At 58.3% G+C, this 13490-nt stretch overlaps 1 protein-coding gene across 1 annotated transcript; it reads right to left on the reverse strand.

Annotated features, from left to right (window-relative positions):
- Nucleotides 1-576: 576 nt before the first annotated feature.
- TBX10 (T-box transcription factor 10) lies at nucleotides 577-9192 on the reverse strand. The gene is made up of 9 exons (XM_065937086.1): nucleotides 9153-9192; nucleotides 8155-8270; nucleotides 4231-4526; nucleotides 4045-4146; nucleotides 3526-3697; nucleotides 2428-2583; nucleotides 2059-2126; nucleotides 1772-1866; nucleotides 577-1309 (listed from the first exon to the last, which is right to left on the reverse strand). The coding sequence occupies exons 1-9, from the start codon at nucleotides 9190-9192 to the stop codon at nucleotides 1029-1031; spliced, it is 1326 nt and encodes a 441-aa protein (XP_065793158.1). The 3' UTR covers nucleotides 577-1028.
- Between the last annotated feature and the right edge of the window lie 4298 nt (nucleotides 9193-13490).

Here is a 13490-nt window from a genome sequence, read left to right on the forward strand (position 1 = left end):
CCGCCGGGTTTGAGAGTCGGGATGTCTGATTGTTGAGGCCCCGCGTTTCTCCGCGCCCGCAAGTGCTGCAGGGTGTTTGGAGTCGGCGTTTAGGGTTAGAGATGCCTGGGGCCGTGGGAAGGAGTGCCCAGCCCTTCCCACCCTCCGGGCCCTATCTCCTGGTTCTGCTGGAGATGCGCTGCGCCCTCTCGCTCCAGGGGACCCACTCCAGCCCCAGACCTTTCCCCTGCTTCTCCCACCTCCGGGAGCTGGCCTCTGCTCCCCTCCCGTCTCCTCCGCAACTTCTGTTACAGAGTGCTGGTCACTTTCTCTAGAAGCTCTCCTGCCTGGAATTTTGATTGAATTCTCAAACTCCTCGTGTCACCCCCACCTTGACCCCTGTGGTCTCTGCCTGTGGCATGCTGCATCCCTCTGCCAGACTGTGCCCCACCCCCCCAAGGACTAGACACCCTGGTCTTGCACACAGCACCTAAACGTGGAATGGCAGGTGTCCCATACTTCGCTTCGACTTTGAGCAGTGCCTCCCTGAGCTGCAGTTTTGGTCCTCATCTGGGCGGGCGAGGCAGAGGGCAGGAACACAACCTCCCTCAGAGCCCTGCCACTCAGCTTGTGTTGCCACCTTTACCATGATTCTGCTCCCTGGGATGCCAGCAGCACGGAGCAGAGCTTTGTGATGTCTGCAGCCCAGACTCTGGGGTGTGGGCTTTCCTGAGGCCCTTCACCCTGACCTCCAAGGACAGAAGTGCTCTGACCACCCATTCCAAATGGTTTAATGTTGAAGGGAAGAGAGAGGTAAAGCAGGGCTTGGAGGAGTCGCCCCCAAGGCAGAGGGGGCAGCTTGGAGGTAGGCGGTCCAGTTCCAAGCCTGGCACCATCCCAGCCTGGTAACGCTGGGCAGGTCGCTTTCCTCTCTGGGCTTCCACCTGCTCTGTTCTCCTGGTCAAGGGAGGGGTGGTGGTCTCTGCAGAGGTAAGGCTGAAGAGAGTGGGCTCCAGGATGAGAGGACTCTATCCACATGGTCCCCACCGTCACTGTGGGTCCTGGCCATGCCCCAGGCACATTGCAGTGGGGGAGAGGAGCCCCAGTCCCGCTGGGAGGGGCAGGCCCCCCTGGTCCCTATCGGCCTGGATATTGGGGAGGGGGTATGGTGTCCGTCGGGCCCTTGGTCGGACGGGGCTTGAGGCTCCAGGGTACAGGCCCTGGTAGGTGGGGGGCAGGTAGGTGGCTGGGGCCAGCAGAGCCTCAGTGGGGGCCAGCAGCTGATGGTGGAGCCTGGCAGGGGTCCTGGAGGTGAAGGCTTTGTTGGGGTCTGAGAGGGGAGGACGTGGTCTGAGTGGAGCCCAGGCCTCCCCTCACTCCTTCAGCCTGCCGGTCTGAGAGCCTGCTGCTCTCCTTTCTCAAGTTGCCCACCGCTTAGCCTTTGTGCTGCTCTTGCCTCTGCCTGGACTTTCTTCCCCTCCTCCTCCCTCCTTCTCAGTCCTCCAAGGCCCAGCCCAGAAGCCACCTCCTCCAGGAAGTCTACCTGACCTCCACCCTCACCCCTCACCACCACCCCTGCTCTCTGCACCTTGTCCCTGCCCAACCGTTCTCCCTGCCCTGGGTCCAAAATTGTCTCAGCAATTTCTGCTTCCCCTCTCTGTCCGCACAGATACCCGGTGAGCTTGCTGAGCAGTCTACAGGTCCTTCCCGGGGGCCCCGTGGCCCTCTCCCCTCCCTTCCTGCCCGCTTAGTAGGCTCCGGTCCCACCGTGTCTGTGAGCCTGGGGGCTGACCTTTCTCTCGCTCATTGGAGCCTTTCAGCAGACAGGGGCCGAGGCTGCTGTGACTCTGGGTCGGGACGCTGAGCAGGGGCCGTGGAGATATAGGCCTGGAGGTGGGGCAAGAAGGAATGGGGACCAGGGTCACGGTGGGGAACCCAGGCCAAGGGTCGTGGTCTGAGTCAGGCAGTGGGACCCCAGGACAAACCAGTGGCTGTGACCCTGAAAGAAGGGTCAGGAGCTGAGACCTTAAGAGATGCCTGGGGATAGAAATGGGGTGAGGGGATGGGGCCAGACGGTACCAGGAGTCTGGGTCACTCTCCCGAAAGCCCTTGGCAAATGGGTTGCTGGCAATTTTCAGCTGGGTGATCTGCAGAGGAGAGAGTGTAGTTAGAGGTCAGCCTTGAGCTGGGGAGAGGCTGTGGGGCCCCGGGCTAGCCACCCTCTCCTCCCTGAATCCCCCCAATCTGGAGGCCCTGGGTCTCTCAGTCCAGGAACCACAGAGCCAGTGGGCGTGAAGGCAGGGGAATGACTGTGGGCTAATGCCCATGGAGTCCCAGAAGGACAGACGGGCAGGACTCTGTGTGCCTGTCAGGCCTAAAAACCTGGTCCTTCAGTTTCTCCCATGTGACGGGCTGGGGGAGTCAGGTTAGGAACTGTGCCTGACGCACCCGGTGGTTCTGATACGCTGTGACGGCCGTGAACTGGGTCTCTGTGAAGATGAAGGACTTGAAGTTCTCCTGGGCATAGCGCTCGCTGTCTTTGCGTGGGTCCACAAAAACCACGTGGAAGCGCGGCTGGTAGCGATGCATGGAGTTGAGGATGATCTGTGGGGCGGGCGGTGGGCGGGGGGTGTGGGGCAGGGCGGCAGCCAGCCCTCGCTGAGGCTGAAGCCCTTCTTCCAGCCACCCCGCCTCCCCATACCTCCCGTCTCATACGTGCTGGTGCCAGGTGTGAGGTTTTGAGTCTGCGGTTCTGAGTCAAAGGCCGCTTGTCGTCTGAGCGTCCGGGCGGCTTGGCCTCTCACTCCCGCGTCCCAGCCATCACAGGGCCATCTGGGATCTGACCACCTCTCCTACCCCATGGCCTCCACACCGCCCGGCCACCACCATCTTTCTCCTGGATTTCTGCAGCCGCCTCCCAGCTGCGCTCCCTGCCTCCCCTTGGCTCCTCTGCCCACTTTCCGCACAGCAGCCCCAGTGAGCTGCAGCTCGGAACCACCGCCCCCATCCTTGGCTCCCGCCCCACACAGAGTAAAGACCTGAATCCTGTCTGCAGCCAACTGGTCCTGCAGATCAGCTCAGGCTGCCCCTAGTATCTCTTCCCCTCCCACTGCCCCTCCTCACTCCACTCCAGCCACACAGGAGCCTCCTCGCAGGTCCCCCGACTCCCCAGTATCCTCCTGCCTCAGGGCCTTTGCACTCGCTGGCCCCTCTGCCTGCCACAGCTCCCTCTTCTAGATACACAGGCTCCCTCCTCCACTCCATCAGACTTCTCTTCAAATAGCCTCAGTGCCACCTCCGTCTCAGACCCCTTCCCTGGTTCCTTTTTCTCCTGACATCAGCCTTATTTTTGCCTTGGACAAAGTGTCAGTGATGCTGTTTTTGCATCTGTGGTGGGCCTGGGCAGTCCCCTCTGCTGTCCGACCCCCAGCCAGGTGGACTTGGGCATCAAAGCCCCAGCCAGTTCTGGCCCCAGGCTCCATCACACTCAGGCCCCAGTGTCCCCTGCCCTGGCCCAAGCCCTCCCCACGGTGGCCCGGGCCTCACGTGGCCATTGTCATCCAGCAGGTTGTTGGTCAGCTTGAGCTTGTCGAAGGACACGATCTGACGCATCCACTGTGCGCCCTTGGCCGGTGAGTCAGGGTGGAAGTGCACACGGCCGGGCGTGGCCGGGTCCGCCTTGCCCGCCACCAGCCAGGCAGAGCTGTGGAAGGCATACCTGGGGACGGAGCGAGGTGGCCAGGGCGCCCCAACTGCACCCCAGGGCACCTACCTCATCTGCTGCCCCCACCTGGAGCCAAGACTGACAGGGGTCACCATCCCCCCTACTGCCCACGTGCTGGTCCATCTGCACAGGAGGAACCAGAGGCTCCAGAGTGCTGTCCAGCTTGGGGTCCCTGCGGTCGCACCTGCCGCCCTGGGCTAGCCCCCCATCCCTGCCTGCCCGGGATAGACCCCCCTGACACCGCTCCGACTGGTCCCTGCTTCACCCAGGGAGTGGGTGGGCTTCTGCTTCCCCATCTCAGTGCCTGAGGTCTGAGCTGCAAGCCCCGACCAGCCCCGGACCTGTATCTCTTGTCATCCAAAGGCACGAAATCCATGAGCAGGGCGTAGTCAGCCAGCGTGTCCATGCCCAGGATCTTCACCTGGAAGGTGGGGAACATCCTCCTGCGGGAGGGGGTGCTCAGCGACCCCGGCATGGTTCCAGCCTGCCCCCCACTCCCGCCACCCCCTCACCCCCCGTGCTCACACCTGCCCGCCTTGGTGACGATCATCTCTGTGCCCAACTGGTTGAACTCTTCCCACAGAGCCTTCATCTCCAGCTGAACCGTCACGCTGGACACCCGGGGGTTCTTGGGACCCTGCTCGGTGGCCTCGGCCACTGCTGGGGCCCCTGTGGAACCGGTGGAAGGGCCTGACGGTATCATGGAGTCTGGCTGGGGCTCCCAGCTGGAGTTGGTCACGGGCAGTGTGTAGGTCTCTGAGGGGGCAAATACCCCAAGGCTAGCAGAGAGGAAGGCTGGGGAGAGAGGATAGGATATGGGCCTCTGTTCTCCTCACCCACCCCTACTCCACCTGGCCAGCCTTCATCTTTCAGGCTGCACCAAGATGCCTCTTCTTCCAGGAAGCCCTCTCTGATTGCCAGGCCTGTGTTCCCATAGGATCCCTAACTCGGCATCACTTCATGAGGTAAATGCTCATTTAAAGCTCCCAGAGGCCAGAGACAGGCCCTGTCTGGCTTCCCAGGGAATCTTTGAGCCATCAGGAGGCCACGTGGCCTTGAGCAAATTATTTCACCTCCTGGAACCTCAGTTTCCACATCTGTCCCAAGGAGTTCTTAAATCTGCCTTGGGCTGACGTGAGGATTCGTGAAGACACACACAGGGCCTGGCACACAATAGGCCCTTCAGAAAGGACCTTGTTATGGATCACGGTACAGGTGGGGGTGTGGGGGGTGGGGGTGGGGGTGGGAGGTCTTTCTCAGCTCTGTGCAGACCTGGCTGCCTCGTGCTACTTCAGGAATACTGAGCTGAAGGAGATCCCCAAATTACTGTGAGTGACTCTTACCCATCTCTGACCCTGAAGTTGTGTGAGTCACTCAGTCATGTCTGACTCTTTGTGACCCCGTGGACTGTTACCCACCAGGCTCTTCTGTCCATGGGATTCTCCAAGCAGGAATACTGGAGTGGGTTGCCATTCTCTTCTTCAGGGAATCTTCCCAACCCAGGGATCAAGCCTGGGTTCTCCTACACTGCAGGCAGATTCTTTACTGTCTGAGCCACTAGGGCAATCTGGCCCAAATTCTGCCTCCAGAAGCCAGTTCTAACATCTCTCCTCTCTGGCCTCCTCATTTGTTCCTAAAGAGCCCCTCTTTTGGGCTTTCCTGATGGCCCAGTAGTTAAGAATCCAACTGCCAATGCAGGTGATACGGGTTTGATCCCTGGTCCGGGAAAATCTCACATGCCACAGAGCAGCTAAGCCTGCGGGTCACAACTACTGAAGCCCAAGGGCCCTACAGCCCACACTCTGCCTCAAGAGACACCACCATGGTGAGAAGCCCAAGCACCGCCACAAAGAATGACCGCTGCGTGCAGCAACGAAGACCCAGAGCAGCCAAAAATAAATCTTAAAAAGATAAAAGAGCCCATTTCTGGTCTGCAAACCTGCACATGTCTTGTGCAAAAGTTTGCCAAGGCTCCATCCTTCTTATTTAAAAAAAAATTTTTTTTTAACTATAATGAGATACTTTATACCTAGAAGGATGGCTATTACCAAAAACCAAAGCAAGTAACAAAAACAACAATAACAAAAAAAGTGTTACAAGTGTTGGTGAAGATGTAGAGAAATTGGAACCCTTGTGCATTGCTGGTGGAATGTAAGACAGTGTAGCCCCTGTGGAAAACCACTGATGGTTCCTCAAAACAAGAAAGATGGAATTACTATGAAAAGTGGAAGTGTTAGTCATGTCTGACTCTATGAGTCTCCTGCGTTGGCAGGCAGATTCTTTACCACTGAGCCACTTGAGAAGCCCATGGCTGACTCTTTGTGACCCCGTCGACTACAGCCTGCCAGCTTCCTCTATCCATGGAATTCTCCAGGCAAGAATACTGGAATGCCCAAAAGAACCACGAGCAAGTACCTGAACAGATATGTATTCATTGGTATTCAGAGCAGCATTGTTCGCAACAGCTAAAATGTGAATGCAACCCTAGTGTTTGTCCACTGATGGATGAATGGATAAGAAGAACGTGTGTATCCAGTCAATGGAATATTATTCAGTCTTTAAAAGGAAGGGTATTATGATGCAGACTATGACATGGATGAACCTTGAGGACGTTAATGCTAAGTAAAACAAGGCAGTCATAAAAGGACAAAGACTGTATGATTCCATTCATAAGAGGTGCCTAAAGTAGCGAAATTCATAAACAGAAAGTGGATGGCGGTTGCCAGGGGCAGGGAGAGGGGATGAATTAATGTTCAATGGGGACAGTGTTTCAGCTTTGCAAGATGCAGAAAGTTCTGGAGATGGATGGTGGTGATGGATGCACACCATTATGAATGTGCTTAATGCCACTGAACACTTAAAAAATACTTAAAATGATAGTTTTTATGTTATATATGAAAAAGTGAAAAAGAAACTGTTAGTCACTCAGTCATGTCTGACCCTTTGAGACTCCATGGACTGTTGTCTGCCAGGCTCCTCTGTCCATGAAATTCTCGAGGCAAGAATACTGGAGTGGGTTGCCATGCCCTTCTCCAGGGGATCTTCCTGACTCAAGGATCAAAACCGGGTGTCCTGCATTACAGGCGGATTCTTTACTGTCTGAGCCATCGGGGAAGACCCATGTTATATATATTTTAACACAACATTTTAAACTGGAAAAAGCATCCTGAAAAGTAGACTGTTCCTTTCTAGCAGCCCCACATGGGTTGAGAACCTAGTAAAACCGTGTGATCCCCTGGGCAGAGGTAGAATTACAGTGCTGGATGGATGGATGGACAGATCCATGGGTGGAGGGAGTTTCCTGGGATGATACAGCATGTGATGAGTTGATAAACAGGCAGCACCTGGCCAGAGCCAGTGCATAGTAGGTGCCAGGTGAGACTGTGGGGTGCAAGGCCAGTCGCCCCACCCTTAGCAGCCCTGAGAGCAACGTGTGAGAAATGGCACCTCACTAAGCCCCTGGAAGTTCTGCAGTCTGGGAATGGGTGGGTCTTACTGAGAGGGGATGGGCCATATCAGGTCTAAATCCCCCAGAGATGAAGGGTGGATGGGCCGATGTCCCTCATAACCTGGGCCAGGCCATCAGGTGGGCAGTTAGTTGCCCATCAATTAGCTGTCCTGCTGGGGCAGGTACATCATCCAGGTAATCCACGCCAGCTCCAGAGTCTTTGGTGATGTGTCCCAAGGGGGAGAGGCTCATGGTTTTGCTGGGCCTGGGGGCTTCGCAGGCTGGTTACTGGCTCCCCAGTCTTTTCTGAGCCTATACCCTGCCCCTCCTGGTTCACAAGCCGCCCTGTGCCACCCTCAATAACTCTGGGGAGGGGCCTGTCCTTGCTCAGTTCCACTGAAAGCCAACACCTCTTGATTGCCAATTTCCACCGACATGGAGTCAGATTTGGAGGGGAAGCTAGAGGCTCCTTTTCCACCTTGATACTCAAGGGGTGAGGCCCAGAGAAAGGAGGGGCCAGGCCCAAGGTCCCCACACCTGATAAGGCTTTCACCTCCCAGAAATGTCTCTGTGCCGCTGCCTATCAGCACCCCTGCATTTGCACTTGGATGGCTGCATGGACCCCGCCCTGGTGGGATCCGAGGCCTCCGCCTGGGGTGCCCCTGCCCCATCCTCTGCCCAGGCCCTGGGTGTAGTGGGGTTTCCCTGGTCGCTAAGCTTAGACCCTGCCCGCCCCGCCCACTCCAGAGCCTGAACCCACTTGTGGGACTGCCTTGGCTACCTGCCCCTTACCTGCCATGGGGACAGCCCGGACTTCCGGTTCCTGGAGACGGTGGTTCAGCTGGGGTCCCTGCCTCTCACTGGTGGTCAGCCTCTCCCAGTCTCCCGGTCCATCAGCAGCACGGCTCAGCGCTCAGGCCCTCCCTCGGTCCCCAGCCTCCTGGCAGGACTGTCCTTCCCTCCTGGATCGTCCACGTCTTGGGTCTCTCCCAGAGCCAGGCACCTGGTCTCTGCAGGTGGGACCTCGGCCCTGGGGTGTGCAGAGCCCCTTCTGCAAGCCACCCTCGGACTGGACTGAGCGAGGCCCCGGGCTGGGCTTGTCCGGCTCCAGGCGCGACGCTGTGCGGGAGGAGGGCAGGTGGGGAAGCTCTGACGTGGAGAGGCTGCCTCTCCCCCTCCCGGTTCCCGCTCCTGGCTTCCTCCCCTCCCCAGCTAGGAGCCCCCCAGCCATTCCTGATCAATGGGCCCAGACGCAGGGCAGGGGCCCACCTCCAGGACAGGCTGGGAGATCCATAGGGGTCCAGGCCTGGCTGAATGGAGAGGCCGGGGGCTGACAGGGCCTCGGGGAGGTCGAGGGGCTGCAGAAGAAGCATGGAAGGCTGAATGGCAGAGGCGCTGCCCTCTTCCTAGGACCCAGACTCCTGATCGGGGGCTGCTGTCATGGAATCACCAGGGAGCTCGGGCTGGAAAGGCAAGGGGGCAACAGCCACGTGTATGAGCAGAAGCAGAGCCCCTGGACTGGGGGGTGGGAGCCCAGGTCCTCCTGACCGCTCAGCCCATGAGCTGTGACACTGGCAGGACCTGACGGCCCCGTGCCTCAGTTTCCCCGACTGAACTAAGTGCATAATCACTTCTGCCTGGGATGGGCTGGCCCCGCCTGGGGAGGGGGGTGCAGTAAGCTGTCCATATCTTGGCTGATGGTGCCTACAGAATCCCCACAGGGTCGGGGGAGCCTGGCCCAGGTCAGAGGCCTCGGGGGCAAGTCCTGACCGGGCACCTTCCCCAGCAGCCCCTGCCCATCTGGAGTGGGGCATTCAGGGAACACGCAGGTGGCTGGTCAGAAAGGGAGGGGGTCCCCCCACGCTGCTTGCTGCCATGTGGCCCAGGGTGGGTCATAGGGGTAACCCTGGGTTGGCCCACTCTAGGGCCTTGGGCCGGGGCACCAGGGAAGAGCTCATCAGGCTGGGCCGGGCATGTCCGACCAGGGTTCCCAAAGTCTACTGGACTCGATGCCTCCTCCACAGTCGAGCTCTGGGGACATAGCGTGACACCCCGGCCCCTCCCGGAGCCACGTGGGGGGCAAACTCTCCTCCCTCAGCTCAGGGGGGCTGCTGCCTCACCCCCCCACCATGCCCCAGGTCCCTGAGGCCAGGCTCGGAGAAATCCCACTGGGAGAGTGAGGGCTGACCCTGGCACAGACCCAGCCCTCGGGTCTGCTGCTGCCCAGGATGGGGCGAGTCCTCTGCCCTTGTGAGGGCGGGTCCCAGAGGCTCCCAGGGATGAGGGGCCGCCTCGTGAGGTGGAGCCATGCAACTCTGTCCCAGGAGCCATGGTGGGGCAGGGGGGAGATAGGAGAGGTGATGGGATTGGCGCCTCCTCAGCCTGGACTCCCAGGGGCCTGGGCGTCTATTGGCTTCTGGTGTGTGTGTGCGTGTGTGTGTACGCGCTTGCACATGCCTTTGGTCTGTGAGATGGGAAGCCCGCCACATGTATGTAAGTGCACTGGCATGCCAACCCACGGGCACACACAGACTCAAGACTCAATGACCTGCCACCACTCGTGTGCACACGAGCACATGCTCCTCTGTGCTCAGAAACACATGCTGTCTGTTACACGCGTGTGCATGCACACGCACACACACACACACACAGGCACACCTCCCTTCATCACAGCCTCTTCCCCAGCTAGTCTGCTCTTCCTGCCGGAGGCGCCTCCTGGCCCCCTGCCCCCTCATCCATCTTGCCTGCCAGCCTGTCCCGGGTGCCCCCATATCCTTCACACCTTCTCATCTCGCTGCTCAATAGCAGGAGGCAGCGCGGCAGCCGTGGCCGCGGGGAGATGGATGGGCCAGGTGGGGGTGCAGAGGGCCCAGGGAGGGAGGGCTGGGGAGGACGGAGCGCCGGGCTCCTCCAGCCCCCCTGTCGGGCAGGAGCAAAGCTCTCAGGCACGGGGGGCGGGGGGAGGCAGTGTCCAGGTTCTGTCGCGCCCCGACCAGCGTGGCCCTTTGGTGGACACTGCAGAGAGTGCCTGGTCAGGACTGAGGGTACCCCAGGGGCAGGACTCAGCCTCCCTGGTGGGACTTCTGCCACCCTACCTGCCCCGCCTGTCCCTCCTCCCTGCAGCCCTGCACCTGGACAGGTGGTCCCGGGTGGGGACAGCCTTGTCGAGCTGCACCCCTTCCCCACCCTTGACATCCCCGAGTCCCATGAGCACTGGGCTCATTGCACACCTGGAAACACACATCCGGGCTGTGCCACCCACCACATATGGATCCTTCTGGAAGAAGGGCCAAAGTGCTGAGGCTCTCAGAAACGTGTGCTCACACACACAGCGCCTGGACAGCCGCACACGTGGGCACATACACAGCCACACACTTCTGCCCTCCCAGATCGACTCTGTGGTCCTGTGAAGGTAGGGGGTTTGGAGCCCTCCTCTGGACCATGGCCTCCTCTGAAAGCCCCTCTGCTGGCTCCAGGGCAATCTTTCTCCAAGTCCCCCCCACCACATACACACACGCAATATGGGATGTTCCCCCTGGGCTGTGATGAAATAGTGTGGCCACAGAGATAGTCAGCCCTGGCCCCAGAACACACAGCAGGTCTAAGACCACCCTGAGCCAGACCTGCCCCGGATCCCGAGGTCACAGAGAGGGATCCTTTCCCACGCAGGAGAGAGGACAGGAGCCGTGGACCCCTAGACACCTTCCATTTTATAGAATGGGAAACTGAGGCATGGAGGTGCATGGGTTTGGCAAAAAATGTGGCCCACAGTGGGGAGCAAAGAGGGGCCCTGGGCTGCATCTTGTGTCTCAGGACCCACTGTTCAGAAGGGAGGTCTGAGGCTGGACAGGCGTGGCCTGGGTTGGGGACCCAGGCTGGGCGGGGGCCAGTGAGGGCAGGGCAAGCCCGGAGAACGTGAGCTTCTCAGTTTGAAAGAAGACAATGCCCCTCTCATAGTCGGCAGCCGTGCTGATGAAACGGGGTACACGGTGGGCTCCCCCTCGCAGAGCATGTCCTCACCACTGAACATCTGGAAGACGAGTCACAGTGGCTGGAGGGCTTGGTCCTGGGAGAGGACCCAGGGGCCAAGGCTGCTGGGGCCAACCGCTACCCTGGCCCCAAAGAGGGCAGCCCAGCAGGGACTGCCAAGAGATGCCCCTCACTGATGGCCCTGCCCTCCTGCTCCTTCACCTCCTCAGTCAACGCAACAGGGTGTCTGCTGAGACGCCAGCTGGCTCTGTGTCTAGAAATGGAGACACCGGTCACCTCAGAAAGATGCTTGTCATTGTGTACCCTAGTGGTTACAGGCACAGCGAAGCCTGCGTTCAAAGCCTTGCTAGTTGTGTGACCTTGAGCAAGTCATTTAACTTCTCTGCATCTCAGCTTTCTCATCTGTAAAATTGGGATTATACTATCTCCTCCCATCATCCTGAGCTTTAAATTAAACAGCTAATAGTACTTAAAACAGGGTTTGGGGGTAATTCCCTGGCAGTCCAGGGATTAAGACCCAGTGCTTTCACTATGGTGGGCTCAGGTTCGATCCCTAGGGAACTGAGATCCTATAAGCTGAACAATCCAGACACATAAAACAAACAAACAAACAAACAAAACCCAGTGTCTGACACGTGTTAACTACAATATAAAAGTGTATTAAATAAAATTTTAAATTGTAGGAGAAATCACTCAAAATCACTATTATTTAGCATCTGCAAGGAAGATGGGTCTCTAGCCCCAAACACTGAAAGGACAGTGTTTCCTCCCCCATAATGTTGCAAGTAATGCAACACCTCAAAATAAAACATGAAGATGTAATAAGAGCAGAGAAGTCCAAGTTCTGACTTTTTCTTGTCATTGTTATTTGGTCCTTTAAAAAGGATCATATTTTTGAAATGTCAGCCTCTTCCTAATATTTCTCCTTGCACCCAGGTTTTGCTGTGCCCTCAGCTGGGGGCTTGGCTTGCCAGATCTCAGCTGCCCCAGCAGGGATGAGCAGGGCTGATGAAGGAAGGAGGTGGAGGACCCTGAGCTGGAAACCCACAAAGGAGGCTGCTCCGGCTGGTCCCTGGGCTCAGGAGTACAAGGGTGGAGGGCCAGTACCAACAGATGGTCCTCGCTGAAGCTCCTCCCACCTCTGAAGGCCAGTTGAGGGGCTTTGTTGTTCAGTCGCTCAGTCCTGTCCGACTCTTTGCCACCCCATGGACTGCAGCACACCAGGTTCCCCTGTCCTTCACTCTCTCCCAAAGTTTGCTCAAGCTCATGTCCATTGAGTTGGTGATGCCATCCAACCTTTTCATCCTGTCTTCCCCTTCTCCTCCTGCCATCTTTCTCAGCATCAGAATCTTTTCCAATAAGCCAGCTCTTCGCATCAGGTGGCCAAAGTACTGGAGCTTCAGCTTCAGCATTAGCCCTACCAGTGAATATTCAGTGTTGATTTCCTTTAGGATTGACTGGTTTGATCTTCTTGAAGTCCAAGGGACTATCAAGAGTCTTCTCCAGCACCAGAATTCAAAGCATCAGTTCTTTGGCGCTCAGCCTTGTATAAGGTCCAGCTCTCCCTGCTGCTGCTGCTGCTAAGTCGCTTCAGTCTTGTCTGACTCTGTGCGACCCCATAGACGGCAGCCCACCAGGCTCCCCCGTCCCTGGGATTCTCCAGGCAAGAACACTGGAGTGGGTTGCCATTTCCTTCTCCAGTGCATGAAAGTGAAAAGTGAAAGTGAAGTCGCTCAGTCGTGTCCGACTCTTCGCGACCCCGTGGACTGCAACCTACCAGGCTCCTCCATCCATGGGATTTTCCAGGCAAGAGTACTGGAGTGGGGTGCCATTGCCTTCTCCCCAGCTCTCCCTGGGGAACAGTTATTAAGCAGGCTAGGGCCCTGCCCCTGGGACTGCAGGACCCGAGGGCGCCCCTGAAGGGCAGGAGTGTTGCTCAACAGCGACCCCATGTGGCGGAAAATAGAGCTGTGGCTGGTGGGTTGCCCCTTCTTGCCAACCTCCTCCCCGCCGGTGTAGAAGCAGGATGACCCAGTTCCTGTAACAGAGGAAGGGGAGATCGGGAGAGTGAGACGCTGGACTTCCTGCTAATGCGCATAGGGGTGCTCACAGAATTCACGGGAGGTTTCAATGAAAGAGAGGGTTCTGTAATTGCCCCTCCCAGCAGGCGAACTGGGTGGTGCCTGCTCCACGCCCTCTCCCTTCCACGGTGAGGGACGGGGTGTCCAGGCTGTCTAGGCGCCCCCTCCTGCCCTCTGCCAGCGCTTGGGCCTGGCGCCAGTGCCAGGGTTGCCTGAGCAGCTCCACCCACCCTGCGACGGGGCTCGCTGCTGGTGCCCCGCCGGCAGT

This window comes from Muntiacus reevesi, chromosome 5 (genome assembly GCF_963930625.1).
Source record: "Muntiacus reevesi chromosome 5, mMunRee1.1, whole genome shotgun sequence".
NCBI classification, from domain to species: domain Eukaryota; kingdom Metazoa; phylum Chordata; class Mammalia; order Artiodactyla; family Cervidae; genus Muntiacus; species Muntiacus reevesi.

What these genes read in the sequence shown, in the direction of transcription:
- TBX10 (XM_065937086.1), bottom strand. Translation starts at nt 9,192, where the DNA reads ATGTCCCCAGAGCTCGACTGTGGAGGAGGCATCGAGTCCA. An exon ending in GTCCCACCTGCAGAGACCAG is followed by an intron (nt 4,527 to 8,154) that starts GTGCCTGGCTCT and finishes TGAGGAGAACAG; the next exon opens with AGGCCCATATCCTATCCTCT. An exon ending in CTCCAATGAGCGAGAGAAAG is followed by an intron (nt 1,310 to 1,771) that starts GTCAGCCCCCAG and finishes CTCCCCTCTCAG; the next exon opens with ACCCCAACAAAGCCTTCACC.